The sequence below is a fragment of the Acinonyx jubatus genome, chromosome A2 (genome assembly GCF_027475565.1).
Source record: "Acinonyx jubatus isolate Ajub_Pintada_27869175 chromosome A2, VMU_Ajub_asm_v1.0, whole genome shotgun sequence".
In the NCBI taxonomy this organism is placed as follows: Eukaryota; Metazoa; Chordata; class Mammalia; order Carnivora; family Felidae; genus Acinonyx; species Acinonyx jubatus.
In genome coordinates this window covers 80,788,074-80,809,985 of record NC_069383.1, presented here as the reverse complement: position 1 = coordinate 80,809,985, position 21,912 = coordinate 80,788,074, and the positions used below count along the sequence as shown (strand labels likewise).

The 21,912-nt window shown below is 34.9% G+C and overlaps 1 protein-coding gene across 6 annotated transcripts in view; it reads right to left on the bottom strand.

The window, feature by feature from the left end:
- The window catches only part of PCLO (piccolo presynaptic cytomatrix protein), a 419,937-nt gene that overhangs the window by 68,659 nt on the left and 329,366 nt on the right, over positions 1-21,912 (bottom strand). For 5 of the 6 annotated variants that reach the window (XM_053218536.1, XM_027071762.2, XM_027071767.2 and 2 more), the window contains exons 14-19: positions 18,793-18,843; positions 15,300-15,424; positions 12,786-12,812; positions 5,102-5,195; positions 3,419-3,490; positions 1,250-1,430 (exon numbers count right to left, since the gene is read on the bottom strand). In XM_053218536.1, the coding sequence (XP_053074511.1) occupies positions 1,250-1,430; positions 3,419-3,490; positions 5,102-5,195; positions 12,786-12,812; positions 15,300-15,424; positions 18,793-18,843 (550 nt within the window). The remainder of the gene's footprint in view (positions 1-1,249; positions 1,431-3,418; positions 3,491-5,101; positions 5,196-12,785; positions 12,813-15,299; positions 15,425-18,792; positions 18,844-21,912) is intronic. The other variant, XM_027071764.2, reaches the window with a different exon arrangement.

The following is a 21,912-nucleotide window of genomic DNA, read 5'->3' as shown; positions in this document are numbered from 1 at the left end:
AATTCCTGGACGAAGGGGCCTGAGTCACGATAGGACACATCAAGTGTGGGGACTGTAGAATCGTGTCTCGGGTGATTTTAGAGAATGTGGACTATAGATCCCACATTGACTATGGCAGTCAGAGGGAGAGAAGTCTTTATGCTGATGATCTTCTAGACCGTTAATCAGGGCAGAGTTGTTCTGGAAGTGGAATCCATAAATGATCTATAAAGCTCAGTCATAAGTCATATCTGTAGCATGCATGGGAGTCTGGTTTATCAGATCAACTCAGTGTCCTACTGGACTTGGCCTCGTGGTTTTCCATCTCCTAGAACATATGCAATTGGGACCCATTCCTTTCTAATGTGCAAAGAACCACTTTTCAATGTGATGTACTTTCTGAGAAGAGAAGGGAGCAAGACTCAGGTCCAGTATAAAAAGTTATAGTTGATACTTGTACATAGTTCAATATATCTAGGGAAGATACTACATGGTTATCTCATACAGGTAGTAACTCGGTTTATGATGAAGATTAATATGTCGTAGGATAATTGGCAATAAACCTCTCAAAGGAAAATCTCATTCAAATGGGAATTCTGTGTGTATTGCCCAAACCGATGTATAACATTATTATTTCAAAAAAATAATAATCAGAGTTTTAAAAAAAATCATAGAATTAGCTTGAGGCCAACATTTAGGAAAGGTTTAAGTAAATTTCAACATACCAATTGTTGTGATGACATGGGGAAAATGTTCTTGATATGACAAGTAAAAATCAGGATGCAAAATTATGTATAGCTTACATATAGATAATATGTGAATAAGAAAATACCTATGAAAAAATAGGGGTTTAAACAATTAGAAGAAATCTGCATCAACGGTAATAATGAGTATGTCTCGTCAATGAACTGTTGAGGATTTTTATTTTTCTTTCCGGAATAACCCAACACATTTTATAAAATCCTAGTATCATGGAATCTGAGAGCTGGAAATAACCCAACAGCTCATATAGCCCAAACTCCTCCATTATCCTGCTTCAAAACCAGAGTTAGGTGAAGATCGCCAAGTAGTAAACCTAATTATGGGCTGATCCGAGACTAACGCCCTTTACTCCTTATTCCATATCAATCACTCTTTGCATGACATTATATTACATACTTTCCAACAGAATCCAACATTTCAAAATAAATTACATCTACAGGCATTCATATTCAGAAGTTACTAAGTGAACAAGGAGACAAAAGCTTTTTCTACTTGAAATGTCTCCTACCCTTGGATGGGTCAGGGAAGATACCATGGCTTCTGCTTTTGATGACAGATGGCTTTGGAGGCTGCTGGCTGCCCTGACTGGAATGAGACTTGCCATGATCGAGGCTTTCAGTCTGTTCTTTGAGAGAATACCATCTAGGAGTGTTATCGAGGTAAGATGTGCTAGATAAATCAATCAGTACCTGAAAAACAATGCAGGAAGTCAATGAGGTTGATATAATTCACTCATTACTCTCTTCTGTGACCTGAAATTTATTCATGGATATAAGATACAGTATGATGTTGAGGACGACCAGGCTGTCTTCCTCGTGTTTCTTTACGCATGACATTGGGAACAATGCCCTGTGCATCATAGATGTCTAATAAACACTTGGTTAAATGGAACTGTATAAAATCTCAGACTATTAATTATTTTGGAGATTATGTAAAAAGGTAGACTTGCAATTCTTCATGAAAGAAAACTTTCTTTTGTGAAATGAACACATTCTAGTACTAAATTTGGATCTTTTGTTTTTCTAACTTGGATATCATTTTTAAAGATTGGTTTTAGTTATGAGAGGGACAAAATAAAAAAGAATGGGTGATTTGCAAATTACTAACTTATTCCTTGTAGTTTAAAACATACTTTAGTTGATCTTTGAAATAGGGGTATGACTAACAACTTAACAGTGAGAAAGCACTGTGTCATGTTTTAACTGGCAGCATTTTTTTCTTTTTTTTTTTTTTTAACATTTATTCATTTGTGAGAGACAGAGAGAGACAACGCAGAAGCGGGGGGAGGGGTAGAGAGAGAGGGAAACAGAAACCTAAGCAGGCTCCAGGCTCTGAGCTGTCAGCACAGAGCCAGATGCGGGACTTGAGTTGGACATGGGACTCAAATCCATGAACTGTGAAATCATGACCTGAGCCCAAGTCGGGCTCCTAAGTGAATGAACCACTCAGACTTCCCAGCATTTTTTTATTTCTTAGTGATTCGTAAGTAATAGTGCATTTTAGAGTTGCTGGCATTTCAGATTTGATGAGACATAAAATAATGAGAACCAACACAATGGATATATGCTCTAAATTCATGTGAACAATCAATTTTAAAAACAACAATAAATCAGTTTTCTGAAATGGGACATTAAGTCAGATATAACAGTGCATCCTAGAACTGTCCAAAGGTCAAGACTATTCCCAGTGGCTGTACTAGCATGAGACTGCAATTAAAGGTCAAATGGTCTAGTTTTGATGGGAAAGAGAAATACAGTCTAGGAACCAAACAAGGTCTCACATCACCTAGACTACATAACAGTTTTCTATGATTTCTGGGAAGGGACATCATATTGTCTAGGTGTTATTTTTTTAAGAGATGGTTTATTTTTCTTTATTTTTTTAATGTAATTTATTGTCAAATTGGTTTCCATACAACACCCAGGGCTCATCCCAACAGGTATCCTCCTCAATGCTCATCACCCACTTTCCCCTCTCACCCCCCATCAACCCTCAGTTTGTTCTCTGTATTCAAGAGTCTCTTATGGCTTATTTTTTAACATTAATTCACAACTTCTGTTTTAGCAAAGATCACTAAATAAAATATATATTTTTGGAAAAATGATAGATGAAAACAAAAACAAACCAAAAATGCAGAATCTGACCACTGTGCCAGAGTTCAATAATGAGGTTAGATTTCATGTGAATTTACATAAAATTCCTTTTTATTGTCTTCTCCTACTTCTAGTTTTGCCTTGTAAAATATTTTGAGAGTTTTCATGGGATACTTCAAAGAAATAAGAATGTAAAATGTCACATAAAGTCAATGATACATTCAGTGAGGAATAGCGACTCAATAACCTGAAAATGCAATTTAAAAATCTAGCTCATTTTATAAAGTTTATCTCAAAATTTTAACATAATCATTTGGATTCACAGCATGATTATATATCTCCTATGAAAACAATTACTAGTTCATCTTGCAAATTATTTATAAAGTACATCAAATGGTAAAGTGAAGACCATTTCTCAAGTTACTATTCATCAACTGAAAAGGATGAATCAGGAAATACATTCTATCCACCGAAGGGCTTTACCCAAAATGGTTATCTTATAAAGTTAAGAAATACGCTTGCATCAAGCTCTAATTGGTGGTTCATAATGAAAGCGAATAAGGAAAAGGAAATCAGATGCTCACCTCACCAAGAAAGTCATTGGAAGAAAATCTATCATAATCCCAGACGGTCACCTCCAGTGTTTTCTTCTTGAGCTACAGTTTAAATCAAAATGTCATTAACCCCATTCCTCATCATAAATTTTCATCACACTCTATTATAGATTCATTTACTTTCACTTCCTTGAAGTATATAAAAGGACTTCAAATTTATCTAAAAATGTGGGTTTATATTAAATAGTATGTGAAATACCAATGGTTTTACAGTCAAACCTAGTGTTTGCTCATAAGAGACCTCAAAGTTTTACTCATTTCCTGTTATTCTAACACTCCCCTCAGATTTTAAAAATTAAAAGCAGAATCCATAAATGCTCTTTAAATACATGTAATTCATAGGTTGCAAAACTGTCTAGGTAATTTAGATAAAATACTTGGATTAGAGTTGTTTGGTTTTAATAAATCATCGAAAGACGTAAGTAGCATTGCCTTATTTCTGCAGGTAAATTTAACTTCTTTTAAATTCAAGAACCCAGATTACAATTTATACCTAGCTTCAACTTCACAATCACATCAGAAATCTTCCAGAGGACAAATCCTAAACCTCCTTTATAATCTTGAGGCTAGTCATCTGTATGTCTTGGTCTGTACAGTTCAGCTTCACAATGTCAGACTTACGAGGCCTCAATTTAGAGAAGACAGAGAATTCCTAAAATGTTGTCTGGTACAATAATACATTTTTAAAATTTTATTTACTTATTTTGAGAGAGAGAGAGAGAGAGAGAGAGAGCGAGCACACAAGTGGGGGAAGGGCAGAGAGGACAGACAGAATCCCAAGCAGGCTCTGTGCTACTAGCACACAGCCCAATGCCGGGCTCAAATGCACAAAAGTGAGTTTAATACCTGAGCCAAGGTCAAGAGTCAGATGCTTAATTGACTATGCCACACAGACGCCTATCAATAATATATTTATATACACTAAAATCTTTTCCTTGTATTGTTTATGAAAGTCAAATATAGCCAAGTATTACTTTTGTAATATACATATCAAATCATTATGGTGTCTAACATTACCATATATAATGTATTACATCAATTATATCTCAATAAAACTGGAAAAAAAAGAAAAGAGATTGGCCAAATTAAAAAAAAAATTAATGTTTATTTATTTTCGAGACAGAGACAGAGTGTGGGGGAGGGCTAGAGAGAGAGGGAGACACAGAATCCGAAGAGGCCTCCAGGCTCTGAGCTATCAGCACAGAGCCTAACGCAGGGCTTGAACTCATGGACCATGAGATCATGACCTGAGCAGAAGTTGGACACTTAACCAACTGAGCAACCCATGTGCCCCTGAGATTGGCCAAATTTTGAAAAAATGTACAGCCAGTTGGAAAAATAGTTTCCCTCAAAATATGACAAATATGGCCTAGTCTGTTGAACTATTTAAATTTTGAAATAATTGGTGGAAAATGTTCCACTGGTCTTATGTCTTTGCTTATTTTTTGGCTGTTTTGTCAAAATGCCCACGTTTACATTCATGGGATCTTTGAACTGTACCCATTTCCTTTCACTGGCTACCTTTCTCATATATATTTTACTTATTCCTTCTTGTCTGTGTGACAAAATTGATAGACTACAATCTTTTAATACTTTTGCCATTGCTATTCTTATATTAGCCTAAATCTGTCACAGAAAACAATCATTGCATACCTGTTCCATGGAGATACTTTTATAAATTACTGTTTGATTCCATTCAGGATTAAGACTTTTTTGAACATATTTAGTCCTCCTCTTGTACTCAGCACTGAATTAGAAGCCAAAAAAAACAAACAAAAAAAAAAAACAAAAAAAAAAACAGAAAAAAAAAGTTACATTGATTATTCACCTTAACTGATGACTTCATAGTTAACAGGAAGGTCGTGCAGACATTTTAAGATGATACTTTGTGTTAAATCATTATGCAATCATCTCCTCATCTTACCATCTTAAGCCTTATTTTAAATTGAATAAAAAATGACAATTTAAGAACATGTTGGATGCCTTTGGTTTTATTTGCCCTGAAGTAGTTTTTTAAAGAAAAGCTTTAGGTGTTCCAGCTATACTGTAATTTAGGAAATCTTTCCCAAGAGATAATTACATGAACTATATGGTAACATCTATACTTGACATCAATCAACTGATGGGAATGAACTATCATTGTTGCTATTAGCCAATGTTACCCCACAGAGAAGGCCTTTATCTAATCTTCACTGCTTTTTTCCTGAATTTTCTGCCTAGCCTTCGATCTCAGGTCCTAGATAACACTTCAGTGCTGATGGGCACCAGAGTCCTGAAAACCAACATACTTGTCTGGAGTTCTTTCATGTGCCTTGACTTTACGGGTGGCTTTTCTAAAAGGATTGGATCCTCTCCCTGGGTTTGGTGGTGTGTGTTCCCAGCTATGGGCAGACTAACTCTTGCTAGTTCCTGGTCTCATGCGCTCCACTTCCTGGAATGCCTCTTACTGTTTCGCAGGCACAATCTACCCTATCCATTTTAGACAGAGCTGTTGAGAATCAAGCTCCAGTGCATCCCACCTTCAGAATGTCTTTCTTCTGTCTCTGGCTTTTTTCTCTTTCTTACCAGGATATGCAGGGGCAGTAATTCACAACATTGACTGCATACTGGGATTAGCTAGGAATCTGAGTTCTAAGGCTGCAAAGAGGGCAACCGGCCATGCACCCATATCTCCTTGCCTGGCACCTCCGAAGAGTCCTCATCTAATAGGTCTGGGGTGACGCTTGACTATCAAAATTTTTAAAATCTTCTGGGTAAAACTAATGTGCATCCAAGGATGAGAACCACTGAACTCATGTTTCCCAGGACCTCCTATTTCAGCCATGGTGAACTGAATCCAAATTAAGAAATAAAGCATCGACCTTCTCTCTTCTAACCAACTCATCTGTACAAAAATAAAAGCTGGATTTGACAATGTTTTTATTCAAGATAAATTGCAAATAATTTTGGGGAAGTGTAAATGCAATGATTTGAAAACACAGGAATTGTCATGTATTATAGATAGTATAAATTGATACATACTTTTTACCTGAATTTAGATGGATTTTAGATGAAACTGGTGAAGTTTATGTACCCAAACCCCCAGCAAATTCTACTTTGACTTATTCCACTTCTATCTAGAGAAATTCTCCTGTGCACAGGGAATGTGTTCTCCTCACCTGTGCACAAGGAATGTGTTCAAGAACATTCACCGTAACATTATTTCTAACAGCATATTAATAATATGATATATACAGTATATTCATTCAGTAAAATAGCAGCAGTTAAAATGAATAAAATACACCTCCATATATCAAGACAGATACATCTAGAAAAAGTTAAGCAAAAAATTTGCAGAAGGATAACTAAAGTAAGTATTATGATTTAAAATTAAAATCATGTGAGCTAATACAGTAAACTATGTATACATGTATATATAATAAAAATATATTAATATCATAAGTCAGCTTGGGAATTATAGGTATTAAATTCTATTTAGTAGTTTTCTCAGGTGGACAGAGGAATGGTTTCAGAGGGTTTCAGAGGGTACATACAAAATGTTTTTTAATAAAAAAATTTGGAGCCTATATAGCAGAATATTAAAATTTGATAGAACCAAATAACAAAAACAGAGGTATTTGTTATTGCCTATAATTTTCAGTTTGAAATATTTTCCAATAAAACTTCAAAATAACTTTGGTAGGCTATGTGTCTTTATATCTTATGTTTTTGGTTTTTTAAAATGTTTTTATTTATTTTTGAGAGAGAGAGAGGGAAAGAGGGAAGAGAGTGAGAGCCAGCGGGTTACAGGCAGAGAGAGAGGAACAGAGAACCTGAAGCAATGTAGGGCTTGAACTCACGAACCATGAGATCATGACCTGAGCCCAAGTCAGATGCTTAACCAAACAAGCTACCCAGGAGCCTGAATTTTTTTTTTTTAATGATGACATCAGAAGAATGAATGTGAGCACTTTCAAGATAATAACAAGCTTTGGTAGCTACTTTAGAATTCATGGCTATTTCTCTAGGCAGGTATACTTAGAAGAAAAACATATGGTAGTCTGACTTTTAAAAATTCTATTTGTTTTGGACTATTTGTTTGTTATCAAGGTAATGAGATCATGGGGAAACATTAAGGATAAAATTCATAATACAGTAAATAGCAGCAAATTATTTTTTTCAATGCTGAATAATTCAATGCATCATATTTTAAAAAGATGGGAATTAATGTCAAACGTAAACTCCAGTACTTTCTTGAAAATTCCAGATATTGTCAATATATGTGAAAATGGTCTGTATTATTAAAATGTCTTGAAAAGGATTTATTAGCCATCATCTTTTCTGAATCTATGAATATGGATAATTGTTACCACAATTTTTCACGTTTTTTTCACATATACATTTTTAAAAAGTTCTTGGTTCGTGGGTGAAAAGCAATTTATAAAGTAAGCACATTAAAATAAAAACAGCTAACATTCATTAAATGCTTAGTTTTTCTCAGGCAGAGTTCTAAATGCTTTTTATGTATTAGCTCATTTAACCCTCGTGGTAATTCTGTGAGACAGGGTAGAAAAAACTGAAAATCCATGGAATTAAGGGCTGTTGGGAAGGTGGCATAGTTATTAACTGGCAGGACTATGATCCAGACATAGGGAAACTGACTGGTTGCTCTTAAATGTAAGCTGTATGTACTTTTTTTGTGAACTTGATTAGGTTCACAAAATCTGAATAAGCCACCAGTTTCTTAATTTCAGGCTTTATCAGCTGCAGTGCCACATTTGTCTTCTTTACCAAATAATCTAAAGTCCTTCCCTTCAATTTAGATATATAGATTTCCTGTATATGTAATATAAATTTTATACAATATGTGTGTATATAGACACATACAGAAAATTAGGCAAGTTTTAGAGGTGTTTAGGGAAATTCTGAATAGTATATCCCAGGAGAGTGTTGTGGAACCAGGGATAATTACCATAAATATTTCTTTTTGCCCAGATACACTCAGGAATAACCCAAACTGGCAGAATTTTATGTTATTAATGAATTTGATTCTTTAATTCTCTCCAGACTCGATGTGTCCATTTCCTTTAGGATTATTGTCGGTAAACACAACTGGCCTCCACTCTTCCTGGTTGAGCTGTGTAAATGATAATGAAATCCTTTGCAGTTTTTTTGTACTTGAATTTTATGACACAGAGATGGTCGCACAAAGCCACTCCTTCAACGACACTTGTTTTTTAACTACCATGTACCGACCACCTGGAGCATGATCTGATCGGGCTGTGTAGCCATCTCACACAAATGAAAACTCTCCACACCTTCTCCCATCTGTATCAGAATCTGGATTTACAAGCTGAAGATGGTCAAGCAGAGGGACTCTTAAACGTGAGCATAAATGAGGGTGAGGAAAAAGTGGGGCTCCTTTTCTGTTTCCTTCTTCGTCCAGAAAACATACTATACTCCCTCCTGGGAAGATGGCAATAATGATATTAAATGAGGACAATGAGTCCATATCTGATAATCAGAGAAGTTTTTTAACCAGGGAAAATAAAAAGTCAATTAATCAAGATGGGGCATGGGGCTAATAAAGAAAAGTTAACCTTCATCCCCTTGAAGTTTTGACTAATTTCTTTTCTCTTTCATTTTTTAATTTGACCGGTTATTTTCTCATTAGTAAATCTGCTTTTAAGACAGGCAGAAAAAGATATTTGAAATTCAATTATTCTTCCCTAAACTGACAGAAAAACAGTACTCTGAGTTTCTCTTTTTAATTTAAAAATATAGATGAGAAAGAAGAATGGGATATGATGGCTTCTTTCTATTTCACTCTCATAGAATTAAAATATTGAAGGTTTTTATTTCTTTTGTTTTATTTGGTTTTCCTTTATTGGAAATCATATATATATATATATATATATATGCACACACACACACAAACATACATGCATACATATATATACACACACATACATGCATACACACATACACATACATGCATACATACACACATATACACATACACAAAGACCACAGACATATATACACATACTTATATATAGAAACACACAACACACACATACATATACACATATACATATTTCTTTACTGAAAAAATACAGTAGGTCCAATAAACACACACACACACACACACACACACACACACTATTTTTAATTACTCTTCTAAGGATTTTCCTTTAAATTAGAAAGAAGCTCATATCATATTCCATTTTATAAGCTCTATTGTTCTGTGAAGTAGTGTGTTTTTAGCACATCACTTCATTGCCCCTGTGCTCCCTGAAGTCAGAGCTATGGTTGTTTGTCAACTCTAACCTCAGCTCCTAGCACAGTGTCTGGAACAGTCTGTGCTAAAGAAATGTTTATTGGATGAATCCTTAAAACATGCTCCTACTTTTTTCCTCTTAAAATCCACTGAAATGAAACAAGTTTTGGCCTTTGAATTGTAAATGCACACAACACCTGTTTCTGATTTACATAGGTCTTGGAGGAAATAGTCTGATATGCTAACAAGGAGGTTTAGAGAAAGTCTAGCCAGGAATGGAACTTCAAGGTATTATGATAGCTAATATCAGCTTCAATCATAGCAAAGTCTCATAGTCTCATTAGTGGGAAAAGGTCTGCACTTTGTCAAACAGTGTAAAGAGAGAAAACCCGAATGGGATCCTTTGGATAAGCTCATTTCCATTTCCTAATTACCCAGGGACAACTTCTGAGTTCATGCACTCTTTGTGCTCTTTCCTGGTCTTTCTTTCACCTCATCTTGGTGCTGACGATTTGGGCTTCCAGAGCTTATGAGTATATTGATCCAAGGGTAGGAAGAGGAAATGAAAGGAGACCAGAAAATTGGACCAATGAAATTCTTATCAGTTCACAGGACATTTTTTTTTTAATTTTAAGAATGACAGATGTATTACATTTTATTATTGAAGAAAACGAAGTTCAAAGTTGTTTAGTTTCCTATACAGTGATGTTAAATAATTTGGTGTAATGCTGTAGCCCAAGCTTTCTGTATCTCCTTTTTTGTAGGGATAACTGACCACTGGCTACTTGATGTAGCCAATCATGAAATATGAATAATCCCACAACTTTTTTTTAATGTTTATTTACTTTTTCTTTTGAGAGAGAGAGAGAGAGAGCACGAGCGTGCGCACAAGCAGGGGAGGGGCAGAGGAATATAGGAATTATATATTCCTATATATATATTCCTATATATATATTCCTATATATATTCCTATATATATTCCTATATATATATTCCTATATAAATATTCCTATATATATATTCGTATATATATATTCCTATATATATATATTCCTATATATATATGGGCCATATATATTCTTATATATATATATATATATGAATATAGGAATTATAGGAATATAGGAATATAGGAATTATATATTCCTATATATACATTCCTATATATATATTCCTATATATTCCTATATGTATATTCATATATATATATATTCTTATATATATATGGGCCATATATATTCTTTTATATATATATATATATATTCCTATATATATGTGTGTGTGTATATGTATATATACTTCCTATATATAAATTATATATATTTGTATATAAACACATATTATAACAAATTTAGGCCAGTTTTAGAGTAGCTTAGGGAATTCTGAGTGGTATTACCCTAAGAGACTGTAATTGTACATACTATTGGCAATAATATCAACTACCATTATTGAGTTTATTCCGTGCTGGATATTATGCTTATCACTTTTGGTGGTTTATTCTGTTTCACAAAATGCCTGGGAGGGGAGTGCTATTATTATTTCTATTTAGCAGAAGAGGAAATCATTTTAGAGAAAGCTTACAACTTCTAAGAGGCAGGGCTAAAATTCAAACCCAAGTTCTTCAGGACTTCACTCACTGGCCCCCTCAGCCAAAACTACAATATCAGTACCTTATCATTATAATTCCTTCTCACATCGACAGTTCTCAGAGATGATGAAAGTGACTTCTAAATGAAACATATAATGAGAAAGTGACTTCTAGATCTTTGAAATTGTGACCAGCACATCCTAGACGGTTTCAACCAGTATTCACATTTACAAAACACGCTCTCTTCTAAGTTAAATACAGACAATCATTGTCATTCTGACAACTACCTTCCACCCCTGTTTCTCTAGATAAATGATAGGAAGGTTCTGCATAAAGGGATTAATAATATCTGTTCTAAAATGACATTATCTCTTTCAACCAAACTAATTTTGCCCATCAGTTTGAGAGATCTGGATGGTGTCCTGAGACAGCAAGCCATAACCAGCAACCTTACAGAATATCAAATTTAGTGTTTGCCATGATTAAGTGGATGTAAGGAAACAAAAAAATTTCTGGCCACCAGAAAGGGTGTGGTGACTAATCCTATTCTTTACAATATTTAAATATCCAACTGCTATCAGGATCAAAATCAGAAACAACGTCTTTAGGGCCACAGCTTGCCAGAATTAGGAAATATGTTAAATGTTAATGCCACAGACAAAAACAAATCCTGTACCGTTAATATTTTGTGTGGGATTAAAATTCTCAGCACCTTATTGCTACAGATGGTATAAGAGTCACCTCCCCAACTAAATAAATAACACACATACTATATAATGTAACGAAATGTGCAAAAGAATGCTTCCAGTTATGTATCTAAAAGACACTCTTGGCTGACAATGTAATGATGTATCGAGTTATGAGCTATCTTAGAAAACTGTTTCCTACTGTTGGCAAACAAAGAAGGATGCTCTTGTGTTGTTAATGTGGGAGAGCAGGCAGGTTATGGCATCCTTTTGCACAGCAATACCTTGGTGGTGCAGAAGTTATAAAGACATGGAAATGTTTCAATATCAGGTCTAATTCATGGAAAAAGACTACAAAACTCTGTTCTTTAAGATGAGATTCCATGTCTAGTACTGGACATCCAGAAGATCAGTTAATTTCTTTTGAAAGATGACTCTAGATTTTGTTTTTGTTTGGAATAGAAGACTCAGGAGCACTTAAACCAGGGTTACCGCATGAGAAGCTAAATGTATTTTAGCGGACAAATTATATTTGAAAACTAGTTATATCTATATTGCAGGGTGATATTTCTTTATTCACATTTTTCTGTTTTTAACGTTTTTTACTTTTCAATTTTCTACTGCACACATCTGCTAAGCCTATTTAGTAATGTAATCAGAGTGATTTTCTGGTAGCCTAATTCAATAGATACCAACATGTAAAAAGATACAAATGAACTACAGGTGAATGTATATTTTCAAGTGTGTACATATAAACTTTAGACATCACAGCACAGCATGACACTGAAAATGAGCCAACTCTACCTTGCATTCTGGACAACCATGACTTGACTGCATTGATTCCAAGAGCAAGAGTGAAGGATATAACAGGCAAGTCGGAAAGACAGGAAGAAAAAAAGTTAGGAAGAGAAACAAAGAAGAAAATACAAGAATAATAACCAGAGGACCTATACCAGAACATATAAATAACATGAAGCAGGAAACAATCTCAGAGCTACAGTGAAAATAATACCTCCTAAATGTAAAAAATCCCAAGGCCTTGGATGCTGTAATAATTAGGAGTAATTTAATAAAAGGCTTACGAGTTGAATAGGGCAGCTGATTAGCTGCTTTTAGGGAGGAACCCACCCAGCAGGCTTGTTTTGTCTGACAAAATACTGGAGATGGCTTGAGATGGGGAGTTCACTCTGTATACTGGAATCCCCTGTTACTCACCCCAGAATGACTGACATATTCATATTACCTGTCTGCCCTTTCTGGTTACTCAAGTTTGCAATAGTCTAATTGAAACATATCATGTAATAAATAAAAGACAGGCACTCTCATATAGCATAAAAGGTGACACTCTCCAGGATACTATTAGAGAAGATAGAAAGTAAAAGACACTGCTTTATTTTCATTCATTCATTAGCAAATGCCAATTAAAAATACACCCTAGGCAGTGATTTCTTCTTGCCCCATAATATTGTCATTAAATAACACTGAAGGTCTAATGACCCAATCAAAGGCAGAATGAAGTTATCAGTTTGTTGTTATACTCACATGAAAAAAAGCAGCCAAATTACAGCTGTAACTAATTATGACATAAATGAACATAAAATAAAAACTCTCCTTTCCTCTGCTATATGGCTAGCTGGTGATCCTTATAAATAAATAAAATGCAATGATTTAAAAATAGAACCACAACACCAGCAATTCTAAGTTTCTAAATAAAATCAATGGGATAAAAGTAAAGGCTGCATCCATAATTGGATATAATACCTAGAAATTTTCAAATTATTTTCTGAGTGTTATCTACATTTGATTTCCTAGCAAAACTATTCACTGGCTCCCTGCTCACCTTGGTTCTGTCAATGTCAACAAGAAAAAAATTAATCTCAAAAGAACTGCTCATCTGCCCGTGGTGATATAATTAGTCAACAACCAGCAGATTCAAAGGTAACGTATAACTCTAACTTGGATCCTGTTCAAACAAACCAACTATAGTCATACAACATGTGTTGTATGATTTCAATGCTTTTAAATCAGTTGAGGTTTGTTTTATGGCCTGAAACACAGTTTCTCTTGGAGAATGTTTCATGTTCACTTGAAAAGAAGATGTATTCTGCTATTGATGGGAAGAATGTTCTATAAGTATCAATTAGGTCTTCAAACCAATTAGGAAAATATTACGAGGTAATTGGGGAAATTAGGAATTATTTACACATTTTAAAATGACAATGGTTGTATGTAGTATTATGACTATTTCTTTACAGAAAAAAGTTGTAATAGTTGAGATCTACTTTAAAATAATCTGTATAGGGGATTGTATGAGACATGATTGGCTAGGAGATGATAATTGCTGAAACTAAGTAATGAGTATGGGATGGGTAATTACATTATTCTTTCTACTCATGTGCAACAATACAAGTTTCCCAAATAAAAGGCAATATTCAAATGTTACTCAAGTTAAATGAAAAATGAAAAAAAAAATAAATAAACCAGAGCCTTCAAATTACCAGCCTCAAATTCTTCTTATCATACCTCTGACTGTTGATTATTTATGGTTCCAAGATGCAAATTTGGCTAATAGAAATTGTTCAGGTAAGGTATAATGATCTGTTGAGTCCAAATTACTGTTTTGAAACCAACCTTGAGTACTGATTTATATACCAGAACATAGCAATTTGCATTTATTATGTAAAAATTAAACATCTCTAAAGAGCACTTGTTTTATATGAACAGTTTATAAATCACATGAGATTCAGAGATATTTTTCATTTATTACCAAATATTTACCATACTTAGTAAATATTTATTTAATATTCAACATGTCAAATATGACTCTTATTTTATTTTATAGTTTTTAAAACACTGATTTGAAAATACGCATATAAGTAAGGATACATTAAGTCACTTAATGAACATGTAATGTGCTACCTAATAATATCTTATAAAATAAAACAGTAACTTATGAGTCTTGAACGTTAGTTTAACAAATGCAATTGGGAAGATAAGCTAAGTCTCTAAATCTGCCACAAACAATCCTTTAAATGATTTCACAGTCCATCTGATGGGTTATAGTGGTTTCTAGATTCAAAATACTGATTGTTTCATCAAGACAGATTTTCTTATGATCAAGGCTCTCCTAGAACCCGTTAAGGCTTAATTACAAATTTTTATTTCCATCATATCTAATTGTTAGAAATAAATAAATATGACATGTGAATAAAACGAAGGAAGATATATTTAACTCTTTAAAATTAGAGACTAGAAACACCAACACTATTTTTGAATCCATGGGATGCAATACTTAGAAGACACTGTTTCTTCACTTACCCTCTCCCAGGAAGAAGGTACACTTTAACAAAGGGGTCCGAATAACCGTTGTTGTCTCGAGGGACAAGGTTTCTTGCTTGGAGAATATGGATTATGAGATTTCCAAGATCATAGTTGATTTGAAGCTTAAAGGGACACCAAAATAGTCCATGAAGATCATTTTGATGTTATTTTTAAAAAGCTACAATACGTTATTATTCAATAACTTACCAGCATTTCTTTTTATTCTCATGAGGAGCATCAACCCTCATTTCCATTTTATTTGAAACTGAACAGACTAGTTTATGCCTAATTTAATTGAGAACTCCCAGGCACATGCTAATAACTAGTAAGTGTGCTGTTCATTCTTTCCATGGGTAAAGCTCTGGCCTGTCTAAAATTCATTTAGAAGAAAAATCATACAGTAAACGCTAGTGACATTTTTACACCAAATTTACGTTCCTAGAAAAATAGTAAATGTTGTTAGCATTCATGAATACAGTGACTAGGACATTGAAAATAAATTAATTGATAAATTTATTACAAAATGTCTTCTGTATTTCACCAAATGCTTAGCAGTAGGTGGAATTGTTAAAGATAGAGCTGTTAGTCTGAAATGTAAGAATATTTAAGAATGTGTAGATTTTATCTCTTCCTGTATTACCCTATATAACCTATAGCTTTTCTTTTTCTGTGCCTGCTTTTCTAATAGGGTCAGAGACTAAGATAATAAAATCTTGTTCTTTAATTTTTAAAGCTGCACAGGAAAGAAAAGGGGCTGCTTCCTAGATTAGTGAATGGCTGTTACACAACTGTCAGTGAATAGGAAAAGATGAACAATTCAAATAAATATTTGAGAAGCCCACATAATCCAAAATCGTGGAATTAACTAATTTTTCTCCTTCAAAATGTAAAGATTTTTATGGCATCATTTTGAATAAGCCTCAATTTTGCTTGATGCTGTTTTGGTTTATCAAATAATAGAAAGAAAGGGCTCTGCATTTCAGAAGAAAAAGATCCATAAATAAAGACACTAACCGAATTTTTAATAATCACAAGAAACAAGTATGCTAGGCTTAATGTTGAAAATGGGGTAATTTAGACAAGTCAAACTCTATTTAAAATTTGGTAATCAAAATAATTCCTAACTGTAGCATAATTTTGGTCCAGTTGTATTTTGTGGCAGAAAAAGAATCTGCAATTGCTTCTCTCAACACAGCAAAAACTTAGACTTTGACCATCCTGAAAGCAATGTGACATAAAAGAAAGTGCCATGAAGGAAGGGGAAAAAATGGAAAGTTCAGAACTTCAGTAACTGTGGACTCTAATGGAGTACTGAAATATGGAATTATTCGGCAGTTAATTTCACGGAGACTGAAAACAGCTTCCAAACTGTAAGAAGACATTCTCCGCCATTTACTCTTTTCTTCGCCAGCCTTAAAGTTCACTTTTATCTGATGAGGCACCAAAACCACTTCTTATTGAAATGAAAACCTACAGGCTACCCTAAAAAGGTGCTTTTCAAAATTTATGCTGCAGTGCCTTAGAAAAATCTTAGGGCTGCTCAGATGTTGCTTCTGAGACAGACTGAAATGTCCCCAGGAACCCTCCACCAGAGCCACTCTAATGCTGGTAGATTTGGGTGTCCATGTAAGGTTCCATCTGCAAAAAGGTTTTGCTACAAGAAAATAAATAAATAAAACGGAAATCACGTCACGAGAAAATATTGAAAAAGAAACGAAAAGAGCCTGCGAGTTAAGAAGGAATATTATTAAATTTCCACTAGAGAATTAAGGATTACTGCTCAAGAGAAAGGAAAATAAAAGAAGAACAGACAATAACAAGCCATAAAAGAAACAGCAAATGCTGGTCCATGGGAAAGAGAGGAAAGAAAAAAAAAAAAAAGGTAAGAGAGAACAAGCTATGAATCAGAAACTCAGAAAATCTAGCATTTTCTCTGCTGCTTGTGAAATAAGGAAAGATCAGGTTGGGTTTTCTGAAAAAAGGAAACAGTTGGGGTGCCTGGGTGGTTCAGTTGGTAAGCGTCCGACTTCAGTTCAGGTCATGTTCTTGGGGTTCGTGGGTTCGAGCCCCGCGTCGGGCTCTGTGCTGACAGCTCAGAGCCTGGATCCTGTTTCATATTCTATGTCTCCCGCTCTCTCTGCTCCTCCCCTACTCACACTCTGTCTCTCTCTCTCAAAAATAAATAAACATTAAAAAAAAAGAAAAAGAAAAAGAAAAGAGGAAATAGCGAGACTGCAAGATGTGCAGCACAGAGGTGACCAGGCCCGTGCTGCTGGGTCTTGCCCAGCAAGGTGCCTGCATTCTGCCCCTCTTTCTATGCCATTCTCACCCTCCACTTTTGCTTTCATCAGTGGGAGCCTAGATGATCGCTGCATTGGTTTCTTTGTCTTTGTGTCCTCCCTTTATAAGCTTTCCTTACACAGGCCATTGATGTATGAAATCTTACTATATATCCCTTTTAATTAGTCTCCCTTATCCAACATATTTACCGATCGCCCTACTGCAGTGGCTAACAAGAACCCCCAGCTTGTGTGCAAGGTTCTTTTTAATTTGGTTTCAACTTATCTGTACAGGAGCATTTCATTGCAGCAAAGCTGATGTCTGCCTTTTATTATTTCTGCCAGCAGAACCTTTCCTTGAAGCATTGCTTCTTCCAGGAACACACGCCCCCTTTCTCTGGGCTGATCCACAAATTAGTTCAAGTCTGTTGTCCTTTGTGAAGTCTTTCATGAAAATCTCCTCTAGAATATGTTGGAGATGCAGCTAAGACTTACTGGGCTCTTCCCCTTGTCTGAAACGTACTGTCTTCAAATATTCTTATTTTACATTGTGTCACTTTTTTCTACATGATTTTTCTTATCTATCCTGGATTACTTTTTGGTATTATCTAAAGTACACTTTTTAAAACATTTTTGACGATGACCCACAGTGAGAAATATGGGTTACGATACAATACACACATGTATAGAACTAAAAAAGATAGTGATTTACACTATTTTTCTTCTGTTTTCCTAGTCAAGATCCCCTACATTGATTTTACAGATTACAAATTGGTTATGACCCCTGGCATGAAAAACACTACTGTAGGAAAATTGTTCAGCAATTATATAACAATTGTTGGTAGGAGGAAGAAAAGAGAATAGTATTGGACTCATGAAACTCTTAAAGAGGAATCTTCACATTTCCAGAACAATCTGTCCTGTTTGAAACACATTCAACAAGTATAAACTGAGACATAAAACTTACTGATTCTGCTAAGGCATCCGGCAGATTTCAAATTATAGAATTCCATACATATAATCAGATTTTATAAACTGTATATTGTACTAAGATATTGTTCTATAATATTGTATTCTTCCTGTATGTGTTACATGCACATATAAAACAGGAAAAGTTCTAACAGTGTTTGCGATTTCAATAGACCAGTGAGGGGAGAAGAAACAGCCGAAGAAGATGGTATAATGATGATTTAAAAAAAAAATTCTCCTACCTGAATTTCCCCTGTAATTGGATGAGAGACAACCTTGGCTGCATCAGTAGGCTGCAATAATAAGAACATATATTAATGGATAAACCCTTCATGAAATTTACCATTTCAACTTCCTTGTGAAATGAATTTCTATTTGGTCGGAGCACACTGTCCGGAAAACGTATTTCATCCATTTGGCGGCTTCAGATTATGGTATCTACTTACACGTCACAACGTGTGTTTGATTTTACAGATACATAAATCTAGTTTTCATTTTGTTCAGCCTGTTTTGAAGTTATAATTTTATACCTGTAGGGCTGTATTTCCAATTACTCAATGAAATGAATACTTTGGCTTAAAGCACTCGATTTAAGTATTTTACAGGTTTTAGCGATCTTTCGCGAAATGACAAAGACACTGTTTCTAGACGGTGACCGCCTGGAGACAGATGTCACAGAAGCCCGTTCTTGCTGGCCTTCGATGGGCGGTAAACCCCACTCTGCTCCCTTCTGGAGTGAAGCACTCAGGCAATCACTTCTTAATATTTCACATTCCTTAATTACAGTTCTACCCTATTCCAAGCAAGTTCTCACTTCCTTAAGAAGTTCCTTATGTCAGTAAAGCCTTAAAACAGTTAGGAATGTGATGTGATAAACTGGTTCAGAATGCTAACAAAAATGACTGATTGCTGACTTGTTATATTTCAATGCAGAATTTGTACAAAAGGAGAGATGATGTTCTGGACTCCAGGTCTACAACAGAATTTCAGGCAACATGGCATCAACACAGGGAGATACTTACTAAAACGGAGGCCAGCATACTACGCTCAAAGTAAAGCCCTGTCTGCCTACATGTACATAATATTGGCTTTGTTTTAATAATTAACCTGAAAAGGAAAGATCCATAATATTTAGGTGGATATGCTTGTTGTCACCTTTTCCTTTATATTTTTATCTTGGAAATGAGAGCAATCCAAAGAAGACAGCTATACTCCAGGTCTTGTGTTATGAAATAACTAAGGAATGAAAATGTAATCTTTGGTAAAATTACAGAGTTGAGGTTAAATTTTCTAGGCCGTGTATCCTTTATTTAGTTCAGCTCATTATTAAGAATGTCCATTCGTTAGGGGCGCCTGGGTGGCTAGGTCTATTAAGCATCTGAGTCTTGATTTCAGTTCAGGTCATGGTCTCAGAGTTCATGGGTTCGAGCCTTGCATCGGGCTCTGTGCTGATAGGGCAGAGTCTGCTTGGCATTCTCTGTCTTTCTCTCTCTCTGCCCCTCCTCCCACTCGTTCTCTATTTCCCTCTCTCAAAAATAAAACATTAAAAAATGTCCATTCATTAATACTGAAACCATGTTCTGGCTGCAAAAGATAACCTACCAGTTAGTGACCAATTATATTTACTTAAAAATTACTTTACTGTTTAAATTTAAAGAAAAGCAAACTGAATCTAGAATAAGAAGGACAATAGAAGTTTCTAGAACTATTTCTATCTGGATTAAAGACAGGGGTTTTCCTAAGACCAGTTTCCTTTGTACTCCAATGAGGAAAACTGGAGAATAACTGACATAAAAAGTAAAAACACAAGCCAAAAAGCAAAACAAACAAACAAACAAAAAAACCCTCACAGAACACAAAGCTAAGTGATTACTGGTAACTTATTTTGATTTCTTTTTGACAGTTGTAGCTCATTTGACATGTAATCATGCAATATCACTAAATTCAGGGTTGAGTAGAAACTTATGGACCATTTTTAATTGTTCTGGGGTGTGGCAGTAAAATCAAAAGGGTGTGGAGGGATATTTTAAATTATGGAAGGAAAGAGATCAGTATCTGTTGGATACGGAGCAAACTACCAGCTCCAGGTAGTGACATTTCCAGATGAGAGCTAGCTACTTTCCTTTAAAGGGTGCCATATCTTTCTGAGGCTGTTTTTAATGATTACAGTGATAAAAAATGTTCTTCATGGAAATCAGTGATACAAGTGTGGAACAGGCAATCACTTTGGTAGTGTGCAGTCTGATTTCCCGGTTTGAATAGTTGTACAATGTCCATGAGCTGCACAATACCCTAACGATGTGTAATGAAACAAATGCATTATTTTTATTTCATTTTATATATATTATTTTTTTCCAATGGTTACTCAGATATTAGGACATAAATACGAATTAAGTATATAATAAATAAAACTGTTTAGGTATATCTTTGGGCATAAGAGACCCGTGAAAAAAACTAGTGAGATGTTAAGGGCACTCTGACCAGTAAGGTTTGGGAGATCAATGACCTATTTCATAAGAACATTTGAAACTAATGAGTACTTTATTTTATTCATTTATTTTAATTTTTTTTTAATGTTTACTTATTTTTGAGACAGAGAGAGACAGAGCATGAACGGGGGAGGGGCAGAGAGAGAGGGAGACACAGAATCAGAAGCAGGCTCCAGGCTCTGAGCTGTCAGCACAGAGCCTGACATGGGGCTCAAACCCATTGTCCACGAGATCATGACCTGAGCTGAAGTCGGACGCTCAACCGACTGAGCCACCCAGGTGCCCCAAAACTAAGTAGTACTTTAATTGAATCATTTATTTATAACATGACTTTCATTTTTTTTTTTTCAACGTTTACTTATTTTTGGGACAGAGAGAGACAGAGCATGAACGGGGGAGGGGCAGAGAGAGAGGGAGACACAGAATCGGAAACAGGCTCCAGGCTCTGAGCCATCAGCCCAGAGCCCGACGCAGGGCTCGAACTCACGGACCGCGAGATCCTGACCTGGCTGAAGTCGGACGCTTAACCGACTGCGCCACCCAGGCGCCCCATAACATGACTTTCAAGAAAGCATTCAAACTTCAAAGGTAAACTGAAGAAGGTTTGATTAAAATGTCAGACACAAAACAGCTTGAGGTGATAAAATAAAAATTTTGGAGATAAAAATTCATAGTGAAATAGCTTAAGCAAAATAACGATTTGATAAAGTCATATACATAGCTTATATAACAAACATATATTTAAATAATTTAGATGTATATTTTACTTACATTTACTCAGAAGAAACCATTTAAAGCATTATTACCAATTAATAATTACTTATGAATAATCATTTAGAATATTTACTAGACGGTGTTCTAAATATCTAAGTA